At 37.3% G+C, this 23,717-nt stretch overlaps 1 protein-coding gene across 3 annotated transcripts in view; it reads right to left on the bottom strand.

Moving 5' to 3' along the window:
- Positions 1 to 814: 814 nt before the first annotated feature.
- Positions 815 to 23,717, bottom strand: part of ASL (argininosuccinate lyase) — a 31,244-nt gene continuing 8,341 nt past the window's right edge. For all 3 annotated transcript variants that reach the window (XM_075195030.1, XM_075195028.1, XM_075195029.1), the window contains exons 3-17: positions 22,139 to 22,333; positions 21,276 to 21,359; positions 17,516 to 17,572; positions 16,246 to 16,343; positions 13,473 to 13,550; positions 12,119 to 12,196; positions 11,560 to 11,612; positions 9,421 to 9,483; positions 7,706 to 7,820; positions 6,836 to 6,920; positions 5,650 to 5,709; positions 3,983 to 4,066; positions 3,230 to 3,310; positions 2,540 to 2,646; positions 815 to 1,355 (exon numbers count right to left, since the gene is read on the bottom strand). In XM_075195030.1, coding sequence (XP_075051131.1) covers positions 1,208 to 1,355; positions 2,540 to 2,646; positions 3,230 to 3,310; positions 3,983 to 4,066; positions 5,650 to 5,709; positions 6,836 to 6,920; positions 7,706 to 7,820; positions 9,421 to 9,483; positions 11,560 to 11,612; positions 12,119 to 12,196; positions 13,473 to 13,550; positions 16,246 to 16,343; positions 17,516 to 17,572; positions 21,276 to 21,359; positions 22,139 to 22,333 — 1,386 coding nt within the window. In that variant the 3' untranslated portion in view covers positions 815 to 1,207. The remainder of the gene's footprint in view (positions 1,356 to 2,539; positions 2,647 to 3,229; positions 3,311 to 3,982; positions 4,067 to 5,649; positions 5,710 to 6,835; positions 6,921 to 7,705; positions 7,821 to 9,420; positions 9,484 to 11,559; positions 11,613 to 12,118; positions 12,197 to 13,472; positions 13,551 to 16,245; positions 16,344 to 17,515; positions 17,573 to 21,275; positions 21,360 to 22,138; positions 22,334 to 23,717) is intronic.

Below are 23,717 nucleotides of genomic sequence, written 5' to 3' on the forward strand. Positions count from 1 at the left end.
TCTGATTTTAGAGGCATCACCCTCCAGGCACAAATCCAATGTCTTGCAGGGAATATTGAGGGTTATTCTATAAAAGTGGAGTAGGGACAACATGATAAACTGTTTTTAAAATGGTGTTAAATTAACTTAATCCTATAAAACCAAGCTCACATAATTGCTCAAGTAAGGAACAAATATCTCATTTGGATTTGTTTACAACAATACTTTATAGCAGCCACATCTGAATACCCTCTACTGCCGGAAGTCTTTTCAGCATTTTATTTGTAATGAAGTTATTTGAAAGGTTTCCCCCACTTCAACTAACTTTAATAGTTTCTCAATTTCATATGATTTGGAGGATTTACACTGCACTGATAACATTGTTTCATGGAACAACTTAGGGTCCACATACTGAAACAAAGTCACAGCTAAGTTTACAGTACATAATGTTGGGATTAAAAGGTTAAAGTTTGAATATTATTGTGCTTTCTATGCCCATTTCACAAAAGAACAAGTTCCTAACCTTTAGACCAGGTATTAAAAAAGACTAACTGGAAGATATAAATCTCCTTTAACCAAACCAAATAGTGTATGTTTATGGACTCTTAAACCCAGGCTAGCATGTATAAATGCATGCTAAATACATATGATGTAATGTACAACTAAAACATAATTTTAAAGTGCTAAATTCCACATTAAAAAAAGCTTTCATCTTTTAAATCGCAACTGGTCACAAAGTAACCGATCAAAGGAAATGTAAAATGTTACTATGTTTTAAGGATGTAACAGTCAGCATTAAATCACACATGAAATCAATGATGAACGCTATTCAGCATTAATGAGATAAATGTATTTTTTTTATTCACAATTATTTCCATATATTTCTCCAATTACCATAATCACAGATTACAATCTATATTTTCAGAGGAGATTGATACCATCATGTCTGATGACCATATCCATTGTGATTGGCCTTGAGCAGCGGGGTGTACCTGTCAGAAGATATCATGAGTGTATGTAAGCCAATCACGTGATGCTCACATCCAATCATGTGACACAGGCCAGGCACGCCAAACAGCTGTCAAATCTCCTGATCAATATTGGGGGGGGAACAAAAAAACAGCTGGGGTTATCCATATCCCTTTTAAATACATGAATTACAAGAGATCTTAGGTTACAAAGCAGCTTCTTTTCCCATCTACAGATTCAGTTTAGGTATTTCAGGATGTCACTGGTCCTTGTGATTTTTCATCCAGGCTCTCAGTTGTTCGACCTGTGCGACCACACAGCTCTTTGCTGTCCCCCCTGCTGCAGTGTACTGCTCCACACTGTTGGTGTAGTTCCACACTTTGGACACATCGTTGCTGAAAAGGGGACTGCAACAGTACAGAGGGAAGAGTCAACTAGTCATTTACTAACAATTGGGACAATGTCATGTAGACTGATACCACAGTAGGAAACGCCTGTACTTTTTATTCAGTTACATTTTGCAACAATATATTGCAGCCTCGCTAAAATCCCCTGCACACTCATGTATACAAGTCACAACATTGTTATCATCTTCAGCAGCTTCCAGCAATACACAGTTCTTCTCCATGTCTACTCCCTGTCTAAGTGTGTGAAGCAGATGTTTAATTCCCATAGGGACAAGCATTTTTTTTTTAATCCTCAGTGCTGCCCAATTGGAATTGATGGGGAGCGGCTACTACTGTAACTGGCCAGAAAGATTCCAACATACTGCTGGAATTCAATCGCGCTGCTCCTGAAAACCTGAGGCCCCATGCGTCACGACCATCTTGTCATGTGACCAGCAGGCCATGCAGCGTTGCCATTTCTCAAGTGAAATCACTGCACCACCCAACCACATATATACTGTTCTATATAATATAGTTCCTATAAGTGTTTTTTGCAGTACAGTAAAAGTTACAGTACCATCTAAAGTCTATAGCTGATCTTCTGACCCGCAGTAACAAGGAATACCCAGTTCAATGCTGACCACCCACCTGTTAGACCACCACCATAGTAAAACAGGTGTAGTGATTAACTATAAAAGTTCTCTCTCTGCCCACAGTAATTTTAAAGTGACCGGGATGGGAGGAGGAAGAGCCAGGGGAGCACATTTAATCTACAATCAGAGAGTCTGGTGAACAGAGAGAAGAGGACTCTGAATCCTTCATATGAATAATCTATGATCCAATTCTACTAATGACACATTGGTTGAAGTTTTGGAAGTAAACTAACTAATCTCTCAAGTAGAGGTAGGTTCAAGATCAAAATTTGTCTGGCCTGGTGAGGGAATCAAGTGCTTCCTGTGAGCATGAGGAGCACCACATGTTCTCCATCCCCACAGGACGTTTGTCTACATAAAAAAGGCTACACTGCAGACACGTGTATGGTAGTTGGGATCTAGTTAAGAACAAATTGTTATGTTGTGAGGTCTGAAGATTAAAACAGGTTGAAAGCCCTACAGAAAAACGGTGTTGGTGTTCATCTCTATAAAAGCAGGGGCAAGGAACCATATAAGCTACATCATTTCTTACATATGACCCCAATCACACACCTGATGCTCTTTAAGTCCTCCAAGGAGAGTTTACTGACAGAGACGCCCTTGGTCTCTGCTAGCTGAACGGCTTTACCAGAGAGTCCGTGTGCTTGTCTGAAAGGCATCTGACACAAGAGAAATGTTCAGTTATAAACGTTAGCATTTCAGTTTAGTTGTTTATACACTGGCTGTATCTTGTTATTTTCTTAAAAATAAATGCATAACTGTGGCTTTAAATATAACTAACTACATAACGAAAAAAAAGTAGGCCATTTGGGAAGTGCAAAAATTCTACTATTTGCGCAAGTTCACCTAAATTAGCACCAGTGCACATAGGTTTGAGAAGCAAAAGGGGAGTATTTGCGGAGAAACAGCAATTTGCACAAGCAAAGGGGAGGTGGTGGGCAGAGCAAGATGTTCCTAACGTAGTACAAAGTAGGCCAGCTTTGTGTTGCTTTGCAGAGCAGTACAGAAAATGACATTTCAGTTTATTAAGCAAAATTATTGAAATGAAAAGAAAAGAAAAAAAAAAAAAAAAAAAAAGGAAAAAAGAAAGGGTGCTATTTCAGGTTTGTTCTTTGCATAAAATATGCTTAAACTTAAATACACAAATTGATGACAGTGACCGTGTGCCTCTAAAATGTGGCTGTGAATACATAATGTACACATCTCATTAAGCACAATCACTATATACTAGGTACCACATACCCCTTTCCGGACCAAGTAATACGCAATGTCTGTTGCCAACATATCTGGGCTCAATGCTTTCTCCATAGCTTCCTTGTTTATCTAGAAAACAGAATGAAAAAAAAATATCAAACATTGTATATCTTTCCAATCATAATGCATTTCCTGTAGAGAGCTATACATATAGAACTATAATAATAGTCAATTATTTATAAAGCATCAATATACAGAAAAGTGATATACAAGTACACTCACACACAAATAGTGGTGAGGCCTTAGAACCTCTATACAATAAAATTTTTTTTTACATTTTGCAGTCCCAAATAAGGACAGGGCAACTAACCAATAGAGATCGACTTCTCCAAGATTAGTAAGAGAGCAGCTCTGATTAATTTGTTGCAGCCAGATCTCATATTTACAGAATATGCGGATGCATAAAAGGTTATCAAAACACACTTCTTCAAATTGCTCAAGCATCGATTTTTAAATAGAAGGTATTTAAAAATCTGACTCCATATGAGAGACTACCAGTCATATATGTGAATGTGAAAAAATGCGTTCGTTCACCCTCAGCAGCTTACTTGGAATGTTGAAAGAGTTAGTTGTTAGCACTGTCCTATACACACCCACTTTATATAGAGGCTTACTGAGAGCACAGCATGCAACAATAAATCCATAATAACCACCAGATCATGGATTTAACAATAGAGCACAATAGAAAATTACATATAGTCACATTTATCATTAGCAATGGTATGAATATGGGAAATGTACCTGTAATGTGGATATCACTCCAGAGGCTACCTGAAGCACAGCACATACAGTATCATAAACGTCAAACATGGCCTCCTTGTCCTCCTGTATGCAAACATATACATGTGTATTTAATAATCTGCAGCACCTGTGGTTACCTATTATGATTACTTGAATATAAGTTTTCATTCTTCCCACTTGCACTGCTCCTTGACAGCATTTTGAGACTCGCTACCTTGTCTGTGATCACACTTTCTAAAGCCAGGCCTTACTTCAAGTGATTTCCTGTACTTCATATATTGATGTTGTCTTTACTGGGCGATCTGCATGCTGCCCCTTTAAGGTAACACATCACATCCTAGGGATCCTCATCCATTATACTGGGATCTATATCTGGGTTCCAATCTTATTAATTACCCATGCCCCCGCAGCCCAGGGGATTCAGGAAGAGTCAGTGTGCTTTCACTATAGTAATGGGACATCACAGGTCTCCCTGTTGTAGTGAAAACCAACCCAGAGTATATATTTTTTCTAAATTACGGACTGCAGCATCTGTGGTCTGAGCAGAAGTAACCGTCTATCACTTACAGTCCTCCAGTATACAACCGCATGTGTTTTTGCGGCAAGTTATAGTTGAATCCGCTCAGACCACAGATGCTGCAGGTTAATTAATTCAAAAGTAAATAAAAGTTCTTAAAAAGATCGCTTATGGCTCATTCAGTGTAAACTGATAGTCTCACTGTGACCTCAGTGATCCAACAGCAAACAATGATGTTAGCCATTGGTTTTTGCAACAGTACGCATGGAGAAATTGCACTTTATGGCTTTATGGGCTACATGATGGTAGCAGGCTCGCCAACATACGACAACTGTAGGCATGTTACATCTGTATATGGCTTATTTGTAAATTGTCCATGGAACATTGGTGATGATCACAACAAGAGAAATTAGAGAATAATCCTTTCCAGCTGGGAAAAGGTGATATTTGTATGATAATAGATAGAAAGAAAACTGAATACAAAATATTAAGTATACTTGAATATAAGAATACACATATAACATACAATAATACATATACAGAAATATGGGAGATGATGTGTTGAAAAGGATTGAAGACCTACAGAAGACAATTGAGAGGTGGATAGAAAGTAAGAGAACTATATGTTAAACTACAGCTGTGAGGAAGGAAATGATGAACAAAAGAAGGAAATGGACCAGCATAAATGAAACGACAGCTTCCTTCTACTGAAAACTCTGGACATTTGTATTAATTGATTTATTGACAGTTATTTATATTACACAGCACTTTACAGAGAACATGTAATCATTTACATCAGTTCCTTCCCCTGTGGAAATTAAGATATCTAAAATGGCAAATATGTTCCTGTTTAATGTTCTAACTAAACCTATTCCCCAGCATCTCAAACATAAAACATCACATGAATTAAGAAGCTGCTATAGGGGTGAAGCTGATCAACTGCTTTGTTTCATGGATTTAGATTAATAGCGAGCAAAAAAACAACTCTGCTTGGGTTTAAGTCTTATATAGGTATATTATAGGCCAGGCTTAGTTAACAAGTGACCCTCAGACGAACGAAAAGTCCTAGCTTTTGTGTGCACAAGTTTGCATATATCAGTATAACTTGAGCCATTGGTGTTCAGACGAACAAGCAGCAGATAATCCTTACCTGTAGGTCCTTGTTGTACGTGCTAGGAAGTCCTTTCAATGTCATAAGAAAACCAGAGCACTGCAAAATTAAATTATTGTGACATACTTGAAACAATTCAAAATGGAGTGTCAAGAAATTATAAAGTGCATCTGGAAACAATCTTTATATCTATATCTCTCTATAATAAAAGGTTGCTCTTCTTTATGGGGTTTTTAAAAAGCGCCATATGCAAAAGTTGCTATAGGCCTTTTTATAGAGCACATTGGAAAAGTGATCTATATCCCACAGGTACAAACAGATAAGAGCTTTGTTAGCCCAATGAGATCCAATGTACTATTTGTTTCTGTGTAGTTCAGTACATCTGTGCTATTTACACCATGTTATTGAATAAGACAGTTGTGTTTTTTATTTACTGGTTGTACCGTATGGCACTAAACTTTAGGTTAGAAAAGGTCACTGTATACTTGATACTTTCATAATAATTTCAAAAAGTGACACAGCTTTGATGTGGAACAGTCAATCTTCTAAGGGAGCATTTGGAGCCCAGTTATGGAGGGTATATTTACTAAACTGCAGGTTTGAAAAAGTGGAGATGTTGCCTATAGCAACCAATCAGATTCTAGCTGTCATTTTGTAGAATGTACTAAATAAATGACAGCGAGAATCTGATTGGTTGTTATAGGCAACATCTCCACTTTTTCAAGCCCGCAGTTTAGTAAATATACCCCATGGGATCTTTTACCATGAAACCGTTAATCAGAGATTTTCGAAAACCAGAAAGGAAAAAAAGTAAATTGCTGCTGTTTGGTGGTTTTGTCATGCACATATATTGGTGATGTATTATTTCCCTGCACTTACACCACTGCCTTATTATTGTAAGTGCCCAATCATGATGCGGTTTCTGTGCTGTGGGCATTCCATCTTCCATTAATTACACTGTGTTAAGTTTCTCCCTTTGTATATGATTATTTGTGTTACCATATAGTATTTACTACTGTTTATAAAAGTATTTATTTCACAAAAGTAATCACCACAGATATGTGCAGTATTCAGAAAATTTTTCATACAACATACAAATAGAACTCTTTGTAAAAAGTGCAAGCCCATAGATCACAAAACATTGAGAAAAATGAACTTACATACATGTTATACATTTCTACTGTAAGTTCAAACAGAAATATCATACTACTTTAATTTCACATACTCGGCCAAAGACACGTCCAGCTTTGCTGCGGATAAGCTCTAAGCTGTCAGGATTCTTCTTCTGAGGCATCAAACTGCTCCCGGTACTGAGGAAAAAAAATTAAAGATTCCTCAAAAATTATTTACCGTGTCAGTATTTACAGTAAAATTTCCCTTCTTGGTTGCTCTCAATGGCAACAGAATTCCCACTTCCACACCACCCATCCTCAGGTAATTCCGGATCTCTAAGAACAAAGAAAAAGGAGGCAGGGACGTTGGTGTCTGATAATGGCAGAGGTGGAATACCCAGATATATTCTGTCATGAAGGGGCACCAGGGAATGAAAAATAATAGTAAGCATTGATAACAATGTCCCATTTTTGCTGGTATAACTAACTGTTCCACCTACACTTGTGAGGAGAAAGAATAAAGCGTGAACGGGGCACAGGGGATCTGATTAAACAAAGGAGTCATGGAAGTTCTTCAAATGGCTGAGAAGCTACCTCATATCACTAATAATGTTAAAAGTATAAAGCTTGTAATACAATATTATGTATCTATTGCTAAATAACTTCTCTTGGAAAAATATAAAAAACTGGGTTAAAAAGAGCATCTAGCAGGTGGGGAGTTTGACTGGGGCGGTACACCTGTCAAACCGTAACGCAGGTGTCCTAAGGCGAGCTCAGGGAGGACAGAAACCTCCCGTGGAGCAGAAGGGCAGAGCAAATAATGTCATATCATACTCCTATTAATAAATTGAAGTTTGCAACTACATTGGAGATTTAAAACACTTCTGAAATAACGTATAACCTAAAAATAGCAAAATATAAAAGGCATATATAATTGAATATTTTAAGTGTTTAATGTAGTACAATATTGTAGAATTACTAACCTGTAGGAGTCAGACAGGGTAACAAAGCTGAACTCCTTGGTACTGTAAATAATAAGATCTTCAGACACCTTACTAAGGTGGGTCATGCACAAAGAAGCCCAAAACAGAAACTCGGCTGAAACCAAATTAAACGTTTTTCATAAATAGCAACACAGTATTAACAAAATACAATCCAAATACACTATAAGTAACGGCAGATAGAGCATATTTTCATACCTGTTTTAACAATGGTTTGTATCTGCAGGCTGAAAGTCTGCAATTAGGAGTCTGGGAGGAGTAACGTGATTATAAAAGAGCCTTTTATTGTGTATAAGCACTAATGTGTAAGTTTTGAAATTGAACGAGTGTTATTTATCTTCAGTGCTGTAATGAAATCCAGAAGAAAATCCAGGGGAGTATATTTGCTAAACTGCAGGTTTGAAAAAGTGAAGATGTTGCCTATAGCAGTTTAGTGCATATACCCCCTTAGAATTGAAGAGTCGAGAGGGGACCCTGCATTTGGCCGCTTCAGTGTTTTTTGGCCAACAAGGCTAAACTTACCAGGAGCCAAGTGCAGTCAGCGGAGTCTGTACAGGAGTCCGCTGTCCAGAGAGGTAAAAAGATGTGAATATAAAGTTTTAAACCAACCAAGTTGGTTTGGAAATTCTAGTCTATTGAGATGGTAAACCAACAGTTCAATACAGGAAACAGAGATCCTACAAAGTCTTCTGGCTACATAACATTAAGTCAAGATAGTATGTACACCAAGTTATGTTATGCATCTGTAATTGGGAATTTTAATCAGTCTGTTACATAGGTAAATATGAAAAAGCTTAAACTAAATTTTGGTAGTGGCTACATGTCAGATAAAAAAAGCCATGTGCCATACAGTCAGCTCATTTAAACATCTTGCCCTGTTAGCAAAATCTTATTTTTGCAGCTCTCCCATATTTTTTGCATAGCCTGTACTATTAAAAAGTGACACCTATCCTCCACATTGTTCTATCCATTAACAGCTGCAAGAGTAAAGCTGGGTACACACTAATGTGGAAGTGTGTCTGCACTCATGACCAGCAGTGTAGGCAAATCTCTAGAGAGTGTGCAGAGTGACGGTCTTTTCAGCAGATGGTTATGAGAGATGAAGAGCACAGATCTGCAGGTAAATAGCGTAGGTGTGTACACATAAATCTTCATGATCATCGGGATTTTCAGTCATTGGTACAATCGTTACAGAAATCACATCTGCAGTAATTGTCTGTAGTGTGTACCCAGCTTTACTCATTCCGTAACTGGAGCAATTTTCTTCTGTAAATAGATGTACTGGTCCATATTTTGAAGTGCACAGCTTGTAAAAGACGGAGTCACATTGATATGTGTGTGTCCAATGAGCTGCGGGTCTGCTTTGAAAGTCACCTTTACTGTGAGATTCAAAGAAACAAACAAAAGGCTAGGAATAGAAAGGTGGAGCAGTTCATTGTACTTTATGACTGACTCTAGATCTTGCCAACCAGAATAATATTATACAACTATATAAATTATCCTTTGTTAGGATGAAGAAATGTAAGTTTTCACTGTGCATTCTCTTGTAAGTAAAATATTTTTACAGATGTCATTTTATATTTAGAAAAGGGGGTATCATACAAATAAAGATTTATCCAAGACTGGCAAAATATAAATCTAAATTGTTTGGCAAATCAGATATATTTTTAGAGAAATGCAGAAAGCGTTTAGTTTACCTATAAAGTCTCGCTCACTGGTTGCATCCATACTGTTGAGGCTGACAGAGTCAAAGCTGAGTTCTAAAGAAAAATAAAAGGGTGAACGTTATATTAGCATGGTAGAGGTCCCTTGTAATATGCTGTTAGGCAAAATATCATCATACCATTTTTACTTAGCATAGGTATCACTTTAGTTTCTATAGTGAAGCAAGATGCACATTTTTCTGCTTGGAAGCTATTTTTGAATTTGTGAAAGTAGATTCCACAGACTGTACCTAGAGGGCACTATTGAGAAAGTTGCTCTACTAGTATCTAAAATTCAACACACACAGACACACTAGTAAGACTACAGAAGGCATTACACAACTTGTTGCTCAAGCAGGTATGTTATTATGTTCAGTAAAGTAGTGTTAGAAGCAGCAAAAATCTAGACCATTTATAAGACATTTTATAGGTGTCATATTTTGGTATTCTGCAGCAACCTACTATGAAAGCGAGCAAAGAAACCTAATCTAGAAGTGGACATATACAGATAAAATAGATAAGACATTTTGGGCCTGATTTGGAGTACATTTGTGTGATGAACAGATGTATCTTGGTGCACTGTGCAGGTGCAGAACTTGCGGTCATATGTATAGTTGCACATATCTTGCAGCGATGACCGATCCTTTGTGAAGCAGATCAAATGTGTTGAAGTGCAGAACAGTAAGGGCGTGCAGTGCAGATGCAAGCTAAACAAGCCCCTTTGAGAGGCATTTTACATAAACCAGGTGCAAGTTTTGGATCTAATGATGATTGCTGCAACTTTGCTCTGTACCCATCTGGAAACGCAAGTGTGCAGATACATCTCTTTACATTCAGCTTCAAAATCAGGCCTTGCTTTTATATTAAGGTGTCAAATAAGGCAATACATTTTACATCTAAACAAAAGGGCAACTTCAATAAATGTAAAAGGCTTTGCACCACTGTTCTTGCTAGCTTAGTTGCTTCAAAATGTGAGAACATGCATTGATTAGTTACTGACAAGATGCCTTTACCTTTAAAAATAATAGTTGAATTCAACAATGGGATGCACGTTTCCTGCTGCCAGGCAGTTTCAGCTGACTGAGTGACACAGCGTCTTGTCTTGCTTAGTACTCACTTTTTTTTGGTGGAGCCACAAATCAGTCTCTCTGCTTTTCAGGAGACCCTGCTACTTCCTTTATCTATTTCTAATTCTCTGGTTTACCCAATTGTCTCCATTCCCATCATCACATCATAATACTGACCCCATCGTGGCCAGCCCTTCCCTCACTAACAATCACAAGAGTGGACAGGTCACTGCATTATAAGAGATCTTAATATATAATCTGCGCACCACCTACATGTTGTTATAACCCCGTCCACTTCAAATCTGGACAACAACGAGATGAATATTGATAACAAAAAAGTGCTGAGATTCTACTTGAACATAAAGGGCCTGCTTCATCTGTAGACACAAGTCCCTTTACGTAGCGGTACCTTGCGTGAAATGGCTCTGTGTATGCTCAGAAATGGGCAATTCATGTCCGAATGCAAAAACATTTACTACCTTCTACGACTTGAAGGGTTGAATGGAGGGGGGGGGGGGGGGGGGGGGAGGAAGAGGCAGATGAATGTAGGCAAAGTACAGAAAGTGCATTCAAGGGCATGCCAATGCAGATGCAGCAGATACGTGAAGTTTAGCTGCATCATTTGCTCCAGGGTAAGTGCCGACTGATAGTGATGCAAGTAAGAGAAACTATAAAAAATATGGATTGTATGTCTAGTACGCATTAAGAACATTCTGATTTATGTATGAAAAAAAATAAAAAAAATATAAATTTTCAAGTTGGTCATTTATTTTATAATTTCTTTTTGCATGTGTTCCGATAGGGCTTGATATTGCACATACACATGTGCGTAACCTGCAGTCTGTTTCATCTGTTAACATATGGCAAACAACATTTAGGCAGAGCGTACTGATATACCCAGACTCAAATGGAAACGTATCTCGAGATCAGCAGGCGCACGTACACTCAAGTTCCACGCTCGTTTTAAAAACGCGACCTGCATGCAGGCTGCATTGGAAGATGAATCAGACCCAAAGAGTAAATACAAAAGAAAAAAAATCTATTTGGATATTTTTTTAACTCTTACCTTCCCGCAGGAGTTCTCTGTCAACACCTAAAGGGTTTCCAGCTATTGCACCACTATTAAAAACAAAGAAACAAACAGATTGGGTTAATATGCTTCTTGGCATGCAATTCCAGATTTCAAGCAAGGCATGTGTCAATATAGTGCTTTGGTAACATTCACTGTACAAAATGCAATATATTCCAGATCATTTATTTGGATTGGGAGCTTGCATTAGGGAAACAGTTGTTACATGCCATCACACTCCCTTTTCTCGTTTCCTTCTCCCATGCTGCCTAGATTTCAACTATGTGATCTTTAGGCACTTTTGTATTTCCCCTTTTTCTTTTTGGAAACTGAACATCAGTCTGTGATTTTATGTTTTGGTGAAAATTGATATATGGAATACTGATGGGATAATGTTTAATTAGTCCACTTCTCTATTTATTTATTTTTTGCCTATTACATGTTAGAAAAAAAAAAAAAAAAAAAAGTGTATAAAAAAAAAAAAAAAAACCAAACAAAAATACAAAACAAAAACACAGAGCAGCAAAATGTATTGTTACATAGATAGATTCCTTACCTTCCCAGAGGCAAAACATTGACCCTCTTCTTTATTTGTTCCAGTCTCTCAGCATCCCTGCACAGTGCAACTGCATGGCTGTGACACAGAAACATGAACAGTTCTAAATGGTCAATTATACTTAGTTGTGTATATGCAGAGGGTGAGATGCGCTGCCTAAATTAATGAGGTCAATACTGCAGTGAGATTTTTTTTTCCCAGCATGCTATTCAAAGCTTGTGCTTAACAGAGGTGACAGGTTCTCTTTAAAGGGAACATTTTAAAATGTGCAAAATTACTTTATTCATTTTTTTTTGTAACAGAGTACATGAAGGATTTATATATACTGCATAGTAAATATACTTGTCACATTGAGATCTGTACATTCCATTCAAAAAATATATAAAAGAGTTGGACTGGATTACATGTGAACCAACGAGTAACATTGTGCATATATGCAGTTTAACCAACAGTAAAAATAACATGCAGGTCCTCCAATTTTCTTTTCAGCTTGCAGTTACATTATATTTGCAGACTGAATGCAAAAACTAGTACTTTGTTAGTAGGTAAGCACTGTAAAAGTGTAAACATGACATCAAAGTCCATCCACCTACCCCTGTACCACTCCTTTCAATTGAGTTTTTTTTTTTTCAGAAGAGTGGGGGTCCGAGAACTGCAGGGATTTGGACGGCCAGGATAGTTAACAAGCTTCGGACTCCATGGGGAAGATTCAATTGTCCGCAATGTTCCCAAGAACATTGCGGATGTACTTTTTTTACCGTTACTACGGCAAAAAGTAACGCCGAGTTTTGCTAGCACGAAAAAACCCCCCAAAAAAAAAACAGCGTTTGTTCTGTCAAAAAATACCCAGGGGCACCTCTCGCAGATATTTAGGGAATTGAATATGCCCCCAGGAGTGGAAAAATCGCTATCCCAGTATAAAATTGACAGTGGGTCTGAAGAACCCTGTTAATTTTTCCAAAAAGGAACACAATTTTCTATTAAAAAAAATTACTTCAAATACTCATTATCAGAGTATAATAATAATCTCTGTTAAAAAACAAAAAAAAAACAAAACTGGTTTCTGCACTAAGGAGCACTGGTGCACTTACATCATACTTTGCTAAGAACACCTTCATTGTACCTGACTTCTCCCCTCCTTCTGTGCAAACGTATGATCCTCCACAAATGTGGCCATCTTGCGCTGAAAACCTACGAGCTTCAACGTAAATCTAGGTGCACTTGTGCAAATCAAGGAGCACAGTAAGGCCAAAAGAGATGTTTTTACTTCCTCCATTATCACTAGTATGTTTAAATAATAAAATGAAACCACAGCTGGATTTTAGGACATTTTCCTCAGTGAAGAGTTGATTACCTCAGTATCCAGTGACTCCAGCGAATAGGCTGAGCTCTCTGCATGTGAGTATATCCTGGAAATAGTATATCAACCTCTCTGCATAACATAAAAAAAAAAAAGTCAGATGTGTGCAGTGAAAATTACCCAGCAATTGCTGTTAGGGTTGTCATTTCCCACGGGCATTTATAAAAGGGTCACATTCCCAATTCTATTAAATGGAGCAGAAATAAAAAAGCCTGTATGTTGCTCTAGAGATGGCGATAACATTATATTTGTTTAAGAATATTCTCAGTATAAAATGTATCTGTCTCTGCAGTGGGATTACTGTATGTCCTTCATCTCAAAAGAAAAAATGTTCCAATATCAAAAGTTAAATATGATGGGTTACTGGTGAACAATAATTAATCATTTTTCTTATAACAATTACTCTTAACATTTTGACATAAAGGCATATTCAATTAGCTGCAAATTTCTTGCGGTAATACAATACTGCAACATCACAGATTTATCTTCACAAACCTATGGACACTGTCCAAATTCAGGTTCTTTACGCTTTATTCTGCAAAAACTTGAAATATTTGATGCAATCTTTAGTTACTTTCTCTTTTGGAAATGTAGGTATAGGGAGATTTGGTAATTTACCAACTCACAATTGACATCAATACCAATTGTGCAGGTTTTAATAAAGTACTACACTTCAAATGCAACATAGAAATCTGAACACATTTCATTTGGATGTTAACACAGTGGCAGATTCGCACAAATGTGCATCTAAACATCAAGTCCCACTTGTATAACTACTTGTGTTCTGGGTTGGGGGAAGGAAGGGGTTTACAATTAAATAAAAGTCTTCAAGCTGTTTTTAGTTTTTCTTTGAAAAAAACCCAAAAAAAACCTATTACAGCCATTAGACAATTCACACTTTGGCACACCAGGACTGAATACAATCAGTTTGCGTTGTCCAATTATACATTTGACATTGAAAGAACATTAGTCTGATAAAGGATTAATATTTTACAATACTGTCAATATCCAGCTATGCATTATGTTGAAAGCAGCAGGTCATTACCCTAGGAACGGAGGCAGTGTTCTTCATTTCACAATCTTGCCAGGTGTTGGCTGGGATTTTGTTCAGCATGGGATGTTACTGCAATATCTTATTTGCCCACGTTAAAGGGGAGATTGATTTTTTCTTATTAAATGTTGCACTCCCAGTTTATTGTTATTATAATATGTTCAAGGTTGTGCACAAATCTACATTCAGCTTTTTGGAATGGGATATGCTAAATGGTCTTTCTAATCCCTAGCAGCTGTGATACTTAAAAAAAAAAAAAAAAAAAAAAAAAGTGAATTATCTGCCTCTCCGATTCCAAGTAAGGGCTAAGGTCGTCCTCTATACCACTATGAATAATTATAAATTAGTAGGTCAGTGCAGTAAAGCTCTGATAATTGGCCTATTTCCCGCACTTCTGGCTAAAATGGCAGCAAAAACAGAGAAAAGTGAAAATAAAATGAACAAACCACTTATAATGCGCTCTCAGTGCAGCCCTGCAGAAAATATAACTATTTACTTTTTTTGTAAACACTGTTGTAGATCAAGGAAAGCTTGTTCCTGGCGCAGGGTGTAATATAAATGTGGTGGGACAGAAGGGGTGTACAGATAACAGAGTCTGGTGCGGGTGATGCTTTTATGTGGTTTTTGAGACAATTTCAAATCGTTTACAGCACAAAATACACAGTGACAATCAAAGAAGAATGAAGAAACAGTATACAAAGCTGTGTTAATGCGTTCCTTGTGACATATATAATGGATGATAAGAGGATCATATGAGTACAAATAGTATCATGCTCGCTAAAAAAAGTGTTACAATGCAATGGAAAAGAGAACTGGCAGATGTAATACAATTATCCAGTTTCCAATAAAATATATTGAATTAGAGGATATTTTCTCCTAAAAGTAAACCTACCAAAACACAGTGTTAGGTCTGTAATAAGGCAACAAAATGAAGGGAATTCATGTAGAAATGGATACTCTTCTTAATGAGACGCATGAATTAGTGGATTACCATTTTTTGTAGAATAATCTAATACCACCTAAATTCCAATCATTGTATTTTATTTTTGTTTAAAAGAACACAACACAGAATATATAGGCACACCCCGGGTAAAACGCATTCTAAAATGAGACATGATCCCAAAGCATGTACTGACACATTGATTATTACTAGCACCAATTTTGTCAGCATCATGCATTACCCATACACAAAAGCACATTAACTAAACAGGTATGTTCATATACTAACTATCCATTTCACTTGGGCAATTGAGGAATACATTTTTATTTATTTTACTTTGTAGATCTTGATATGAACTTTCTACAAAAAGTAAAAAGTTCTTTTTGATTGATCAACACGTCTCCAATAAAGCCAAAGAACGAATATACTATATGTTGTCATAAAAGGTACACCACAGATATTCCTAAAACTGTCACCTTTGGCATGGACTTGGCATATATAACTCAGCGGTAGATTGATCAAACCTTCTAAAAAGAAAAAAAATAAATAAAGTGTAGGCTGTGCACATAACCAATTAGATTATAGCTATTATTTTCTAGAATATACTAAATAAATAGCTAGAATTTGATTGGCTGCTATGTACAAAACCTACACTTTTCTTTTTATAAGGTTTACTTAATCTACCCCTCAGTCTCTTTTAATCCAAAGGCATATCATCTTGCAGCGGTCAGAAACACATTCAGCATGACAGCACAAACCTCTCCCCCTCCACTTACACAGCTGCCCGGTCTACCATAGTCCTGATAAGGCGAGTCAAATGCAGATACAGAACAGAGCAGGAATCCCGCAGCCATAACCTCATGTCTGTCACAACCTATGAGACATAAAATCACTGTTGCGTGCAAATGGCAGTGTAAGCATTTATGTGGTTGTACCTAGCTGTCACTCTCAAGGTGTTTAAAACAGGTTTCCATATCGTGTATGCGCACAAACAGTACAAATATTGTGTGAAACATTACAAAACATAGCAAAATCCTGCTGTGTATACTAATGTCCATTTACTTTATTGGGTAAAATAAATTGTATTTTACTGCAGATGTTTTCATGTTTCTGGTTGGTGCAATGGGAAATAACTGGTCTGTGATTGGACTAACCATGTGTGATAAGGAACACATTTTCTCGTTTAAAGATATTTTAACACTGATATTTTAAATCATGTAGTGAAACCAGAAACACTAAACTTTCACTTAATCAGGTTAAGTGAGAGACTTTACTATTTTCATTCCCTGGAAGCTTAAGATGCCTGGCTACTGTTCACTTCTTTCTCTACTAGTAAATGATGTTCACATGATTGGCAGATGAAAGCTGTTATTGCCTTCATGTAGTAAATAATATGCTTTAAAATCGAACAGGAGCGAGGAGAGTCCAGAGATGTCTTCCGTACTCTCCTAGCTCCAACCAACCTGGCCTTTCAGATAGGCAGTGCCCTGTACACACCTACAGGCAAAAGAATTCTTTAACTAGAGTCTCATTTCATTACAGAGTAGTGTTTGTCTGGAAATATACAAAATAAGATACACAGTAAAATATAAATGTAATGTTTGATATATAGCTTTGTATTTTTTTTTTTTTATATAAAAATTGCATATACAACCTTAACAATTGTAAAGAGATATGGCTCTCTGCATGAGAACAGTTCATTATATAACCCTCTGTTCTACACCTTGCTCCCTTTAGATTCTAATCTTACATGAGCAGGGTCCTAATTACCTCGTTTCAGTTTCTATATGTGCATAATGTCTTGGCAGTCACCTTTACATGTTGTACAGCACTTGTCGGCATTCTAAAAATACTAATAATACATATTTATTTAGTAATGAAGTTACAGAATATTCCACAGTACTTCACAATTGGGAACAAAACACGACTAGGTATTAACAAACAAAGCGGTAAGAGGACCCTGCTCACAAACTTGTCATCTCATTACAAATGCATTGTGCATTTCATTCTTTGTGCGTAAGTATTATGTCACAGAACAAGCAATACCTGATCATTTCTACTGCGTCCAGTATGCAGCTTCCCTGCAGGCTCTCCTATCAACTCCTAGACACAAGAGACATAATATGTTCTCATGTAAAAAAATAAAGATACAAAATCACACTTTTTAATTCAATTTGTTTGGATGTGAAAAAATATACATTGTGCATCTTCTTGATTGTCTTTTGAAAAAAAAAGAAAGTTTAAACAAAAAATACACAGACAATTACTTAAACAGTGCTTACAAAATTATATTTTTGCTGCAATAATATAAATATTTCCTTTTCTATATTTGTTATTAAATATTTTGGACAGTTTATTATATTAATCATGTATGTATATCCAGGGCTGCCAAGAAGAATTCAGGGCCCGGGTACAACAAATTCATGGGGCCCCCCTCATATTCAAGCCCCAAAATTTTTTTGCGCCGCCTTACGGCGGCGCAAAACAATTTAGGTGTATGGTCATACATTCAGGGGCGTGGCTAGCCAAACGGCGGTGCAAAAATTTTGGGAGGTGTGGTCATGCATTTGGGGGCGTGGCAAACGTGCCATTGGGGCGTGGCTAACATAAAAACCACTAGGCTCTCAATTCGCCGGAGCGTGACATATGTTCAAGCACTCCTGACTTTCAGGACATCTACCACCACAGTGTAGTATACAAACAATGCAGTGTGTACACAAACAGTTCAGTCTTGGCCTACACCTTACATTGGGCACAACATTCACCAAAAATTGGTATTGTCCCTACTAGAATCACAACATTTCACACACTGTGCTGCTCTCTCCTACCTGTTCTTCTCACTTTCTCCACCTGTGGCTGCTGGTTTCTTTAGTTGTGGCTTGTCCGGATCCAGGAATGTTGAAGGACCTATTTTGAAAAAAAAATGGCTACATTTAGAAAATTACAGCCAGCCCCGGCGTTAAATCAATAGCACCCACAATTAATAATTAGGCCTTCCTCCAGCCCCAACATTAAAATAATACTATTCACATTTAATAAATAAACTTCCTGCAAACAGCCCCAGCAGTACCTATTTCTTGCAACCATCACTGCCATTAAATAATTCAGTCACATTTAATAAATAGACCTCATTCTCCCTAAACTCACCCCAACATTCAATAGCCCCCAAAACTTTTTTTCTCCTCTGTTCCTCTCTCCTTTTTTTCCTCCACTGTTCCTCTTTCCCACTTTTTTTCCTCCTCTGTTCCTCTTTCCCACTATTTTTTCCTCCACTCTTCCTCTTTCCTACTTTTTTTTCTCATCTGTTCCTCTCTCCTTTTTTTCCTCCACTGTTCCTCTTTCCCACATTTTTTTCTCCTCTGTTCCTCTCTCCTTTTTTTTCTCCTCTGTTCCTCTTTCCCACTTTTTTTCCTCATCTGTTCCTCTTTCCCACTTTTTTTTCTCCTCTGTTCCTCTTTCCCACTATTTTTTCCTCCACTCTTCCTCTTTCCTACTTTTTTTTCTCATCTGTTCCTCTCTCCTTTTTTTCCTCCACTGTTCCTCTTTCCCACATTTTTTTCTCCTCTGTTCCTCTCTCCTTTTTTTTCTCCTCTGTTCCTCTTTCCCACTTTTTTTCCTCATCTGTTCCTCTTTCCCACTTTTTTTCCTCCTTTGTTCCTCTCTCCCACTTTTTTTTCCTCCTCTGTTCCTCTTTCCCACTTTTTTTTCTCCTCTGTTCCTCTCTCCTTTTTTTTCTCCTCTGTTCCTCTTTCCCACTTTTTTTTTAATTCCTCTGTGGCTCTCTGCTTTTTTTCCCTCCTCTGTTTTTCTCTCCCCTTTCTTTATAGTACTGTCCATCTCTGTTTTCCTCCCCTTGCCTCTCCGTTTCTTTACTTACCTTTTGTCAACTTCTTTCCTTTCTTTTCTTCTCTTCTGTCAACTTCTTTCCTTTCTTTTATCTCCTCTTCTGTCTTCTTTCTTCATGCTGGCTGCAGCGTTCCTCACTGACTGACGGGCGTGACTTGATGACGTCACGCCCGGCAGTCAGTGTGAATGGAGAAGAGGAGAGGAGGGACACGGCGCCGCGCGATCACGTGAGTATCGTTTTTTTTCTTTTTCTTTTTTTCCTTCCAGCTCCCCCCACCAACGAATAACCCCCCCCCCGCGGGAAAAAAAATAAAAATAAATAAAAATCGCAAAAAAGAAAATTATAAAAAAAAAAAAAAATTTAATTAGCGGAGAGGGCCCGGCCCGGGCCCCCTGGCATGGCCGGGCCCGGGTAAAATGTACCCGCTCCCCCCCCCTCTCGGCGGCCCTGTGTATATCTATGTATATGCAAATATTTGGAGAATTTATCAGAGCTGGTGATTGTAGCTATGGCTGTGATCATAGGGCTTTAAGCATTTATTCTATATACACAAGTGTGAGGATACCACCCTTAGTAATTGAACATGGTCTTCTGTGTTGCTATTTCACATAAGATTTTTGGTTTATTTAAAAGCACTACACTGCTTTTATTTGGCTTAAGCACGCCTTTTTATTGCATTGCCCAGTCAAATATGTTAAGGGTTTTATTGAGGTACAGATGGAAAGCATTCTACAGCGGAAGAGACGTATTATAACATAATGACATACACTAAAACTGGAGGGTAGCAGGTTTAGGAGAAATGTGAGGCAGAATTACCTAAAGAGTTGTAAATAGTTGGAATAGACTTCCAACGAAGGTGGTAGAGGCCAACACAGTAGGGGAATTTAAATACGATTACGATAGGCAATTTGATATCCTACATTTTTTTTTTTAAAAAAAGCTAAAAACGCAGCAAATTGGTTCTTGTTTTTTTAAGGAAAAAAATGTGAACACTAGAAGGACGATGTGGTTCTTGTCTGCCTCATATGTTATGTTTCTAATTTCTTGAAAGTCAATTGAATGATAAAGAAGCAGTCAGCAACACTATGGGTATATATAATGTACATACCTTGTGTTTAAGATATTACTTTTACACACATTTTTATAGGACAAAATGAATAAACCATCTGATTTTTCGCTTGTTGCAAATACAAAAGTGGTTAGGTGAGCTGCTTGGGTGAGGAAACAGGCATACTACAGTATATTCAGGAGTGTAACACAATCATAAAGAAGATCAAAGTAGCTGAGAATGACAAGTATGTGTACACAAACAGGAAGCTTTGATCAAACACACAGAACTGGAAGGCAATTTCCATGCTAAAGTTGTATTCATATTCTTCAAAGATATATTCAGACTCAATGGAGACAGAAAATAGTCCTCCAATGTTACCAGAGAGGATGATCATTGTGAAGTGTTGTCCTCCTAATTATTGGTAGGACACAGTCTCCAACTGAGTGTATCAAGAGCTCAGCTTTACTCTGTCCACTTACATAAAAACACATTACTGCTGTGGGGTAAAGAGAAATACTGTCTCCAGCTGCATCATTATTCTGACCTCACTGGGGGATTCCAACACCCAGACTCTATAATTTTCTGCTCTGGGCGTTTGAATGTCCAGTGCAGAATGCAGAAGGACATACCATTCTCCCAGCCATACTATTTCCCCAACAGTTTAAATAAACTTTTGTAAACAGAGATAATAGGACTGTTCCATAACTCTTCTAGAGAGTGCAATGTGTTAGGCTAGTGGAGCTTACTATGCTTCACAGAATATACCCACTCACTTCCCAGCAGTAGTGTGCCTGGAATGTGTTTACAATTATTGTCACGCTCAAGAACCACAAGTCAGGAATTTCTCAATCTTAATGGTTGAAATATCTTTATAGGGGTTTCACACATGCACCGACTAGAATGATTACCTTGAGCCGGCGTTCATTAGCTGTATGTATATCCTCATCTGCTTTTGTCAGAACAAAAGTATCTTTAGACCATTCCTCGTGGATCTGCAAGGAATAAACAAACATTTGGTTTCATGTACACAGGGAGACATCAGCTTGTGACCTTTTTTAGGTATTTTTTGATACATACAATTTTCCTAACACCATCTATAGAAAAGCTATAAGTTTCATGCACAAACAGGTTTCTTTTTTCAATAATTTTTATCACACAGTCACTAGATCACTTTCTCTGGTAATCAATTTGTGCAGCAAAAAGTAGACTCAATTGCGTGAAAAAAAAAAAAAAAAAAAAAAGTGCTGTAGAATTATTTAACAAAAATCGTAAATGTCCTGTAAACTATAGAACCAAGTTAAATTTGAGCTGTCACTTTTAGGTACAAAGCCCCATTTTGTTAAATTAGTATTTTCTAGCAAGAATGCAATACATTATAAAATCACTATAAGATTAACAAATCAACTGTAGAAAGACATAAGAATATACCAGATATTTCTCAGTTCCCAAATATAATCTAAATGTATTTAAAACTGTTCACCTAGTACAGGCAAAATTTCTATTTTTTTATTTTTTATTTCTGCAACGTACATTACAGGACAATAAACTATATAACAAAAACATAGTTCTGTTACAATGCAAAATGTCGTCATTGCCAACCCTGGATCATGCATTATTAGTTATGATGAAGATGTGGTCCACTTTATTGCAGTTTGCCCTGGGTACCCAGGAAACTGGATGACTGAAAATATTCAGCTACAGTCCATGTAAAACTGTTACTCCAGTTTTAGAATCAGGAAGATGATCGCAATACCATATATGAATGCAATACCTGATCAAGGCCAGTGATAATTTGTTCCATCTCAGATGTGCTCACTAGTCCTGCTTTTTCCAAGGCCTTTACATATGCCTGACTTCCTCTGATGTCAGCTGACCACATCCTCTTATCGTAGGACACTGAAGAATTGAACATTTCCATGATGGGGTCTATGCTGCCAACAAATCTGCCACCCCATAGCTTAGCTCCCTGAAATAAAGACAAACACCGCTTGTACTATGGAAAACAACAATATGATAGTATTGAAAATTAATTTATTCATAATTCATTCTCAAAATACACAATAATTCACCTAGGTTGCTAACCTACTTGTTTGAAAAACCCAAGGAAAATTTAGTGTGGGTGCTATAGGCCTGCTGAAGAGCGGGAAAAAAGGGTCCTGGGGTTATGGATGGAGAGTGAGGGTGGGCTCCATCCATTAGGCCTATAAACCAGGTCTTCCATGTTATCAGTTATTCTGCTGGTAATCAGGAGTTGCACCTGAGTGGTGCTGGTAGAAGGCAGCTCAGTCAGTCATTCTGTCACTGCCAGGGGACAGGGGCTGCAGAGTCTCTGAGAGAGAGCCCGATATCTGCCTGGAAGTTAACTATGCTGAAACTTTTTTTTTTTTTTTTTTTTGCTTTGTTTTAGTTTGTTTGTCAGGAGTGACTGGTGTTTAGTTAGAGCTGGACAGCAAGGTGTTTATTTTGGAGTTTTCTTTTGTGCTCTTACTGAACAAAACTTGCTAAGGCCAGTTGTTGTTAATAGGAGAAATGGATGAAATGCCCTGAAAATACAGCTATAAGCTCTGTGAAGTATTACATTAGCAGTCTATTAGCACAACCTGACTGTAAATGTTATAGCCAATGAATAGGATCCTCATGCCAATAGGGGAAACGGAAGGAGTTTCACTTATACATAGCTATTCTGTCCAGTGAATTATCACAGCATTAGACTGATAGAAGAATTTGGTTGCTAATATAATAGCTGTGATAACAGCCTTAGAAAGTGTCTTAAATATAACAAACTAGTGTCAAATTGCAGCCATACAGAAAGTACAATATGGCTAAAATGATAATTATATGCTGCAATTATGAACACTTATACAGATATAGGTTAATAATCAATGTAAGACACCTTTATATAGAGAACACATAGGATCATTAGGGGACAACAACTTGTACTCCCTATGAGATTCTGGTTTTAATTCACTGTTTTCCTACTTAATTATTTTAATCAATATTTTGCCTTGTGACAGAGATATTACCACATTGATTAAGTCTTAATTTTGTACAAAATTTTTTTTTAAAAAATTCTCAATTCTCAGTCCATATACTGGTTCATATAGGAGTGCCTCCGAGCTCAGATTTTTCTGTTCTCCCAATTGTTGATGTAGTATAAGGCCAGTTGCATGAAACCTTTGGACTTGCGTGAAATCTCTTGGCTGCTATAAACATCATCTACCCCAGGAGATGACACCTGGCCCCCTTACTCGGTCACAGTATATCAGTCACAGCAGTGTTGCACCTTTAATATGGTTAGAAATTTGGGTGAATTGTGTATATTTTGAAGGCTGTGTGCCTTCTTTTTGGCC

Source organism: Mixophyes fleayi, chromosome 2 (assembly GCF_038048845.1).
Source record: "Mixophyes fleayi isolate aMixFle1 chromosome 2, aMixFle1.hap1, whole genome shotgun sequence".
In the NCBI taxonomy this organism is placed as follows: Eukaryota; Metazoa; Chordata; class Amphibia; order Anura; family Limnodynastidae; genus Mixophyes; species Mixophyes fleayi.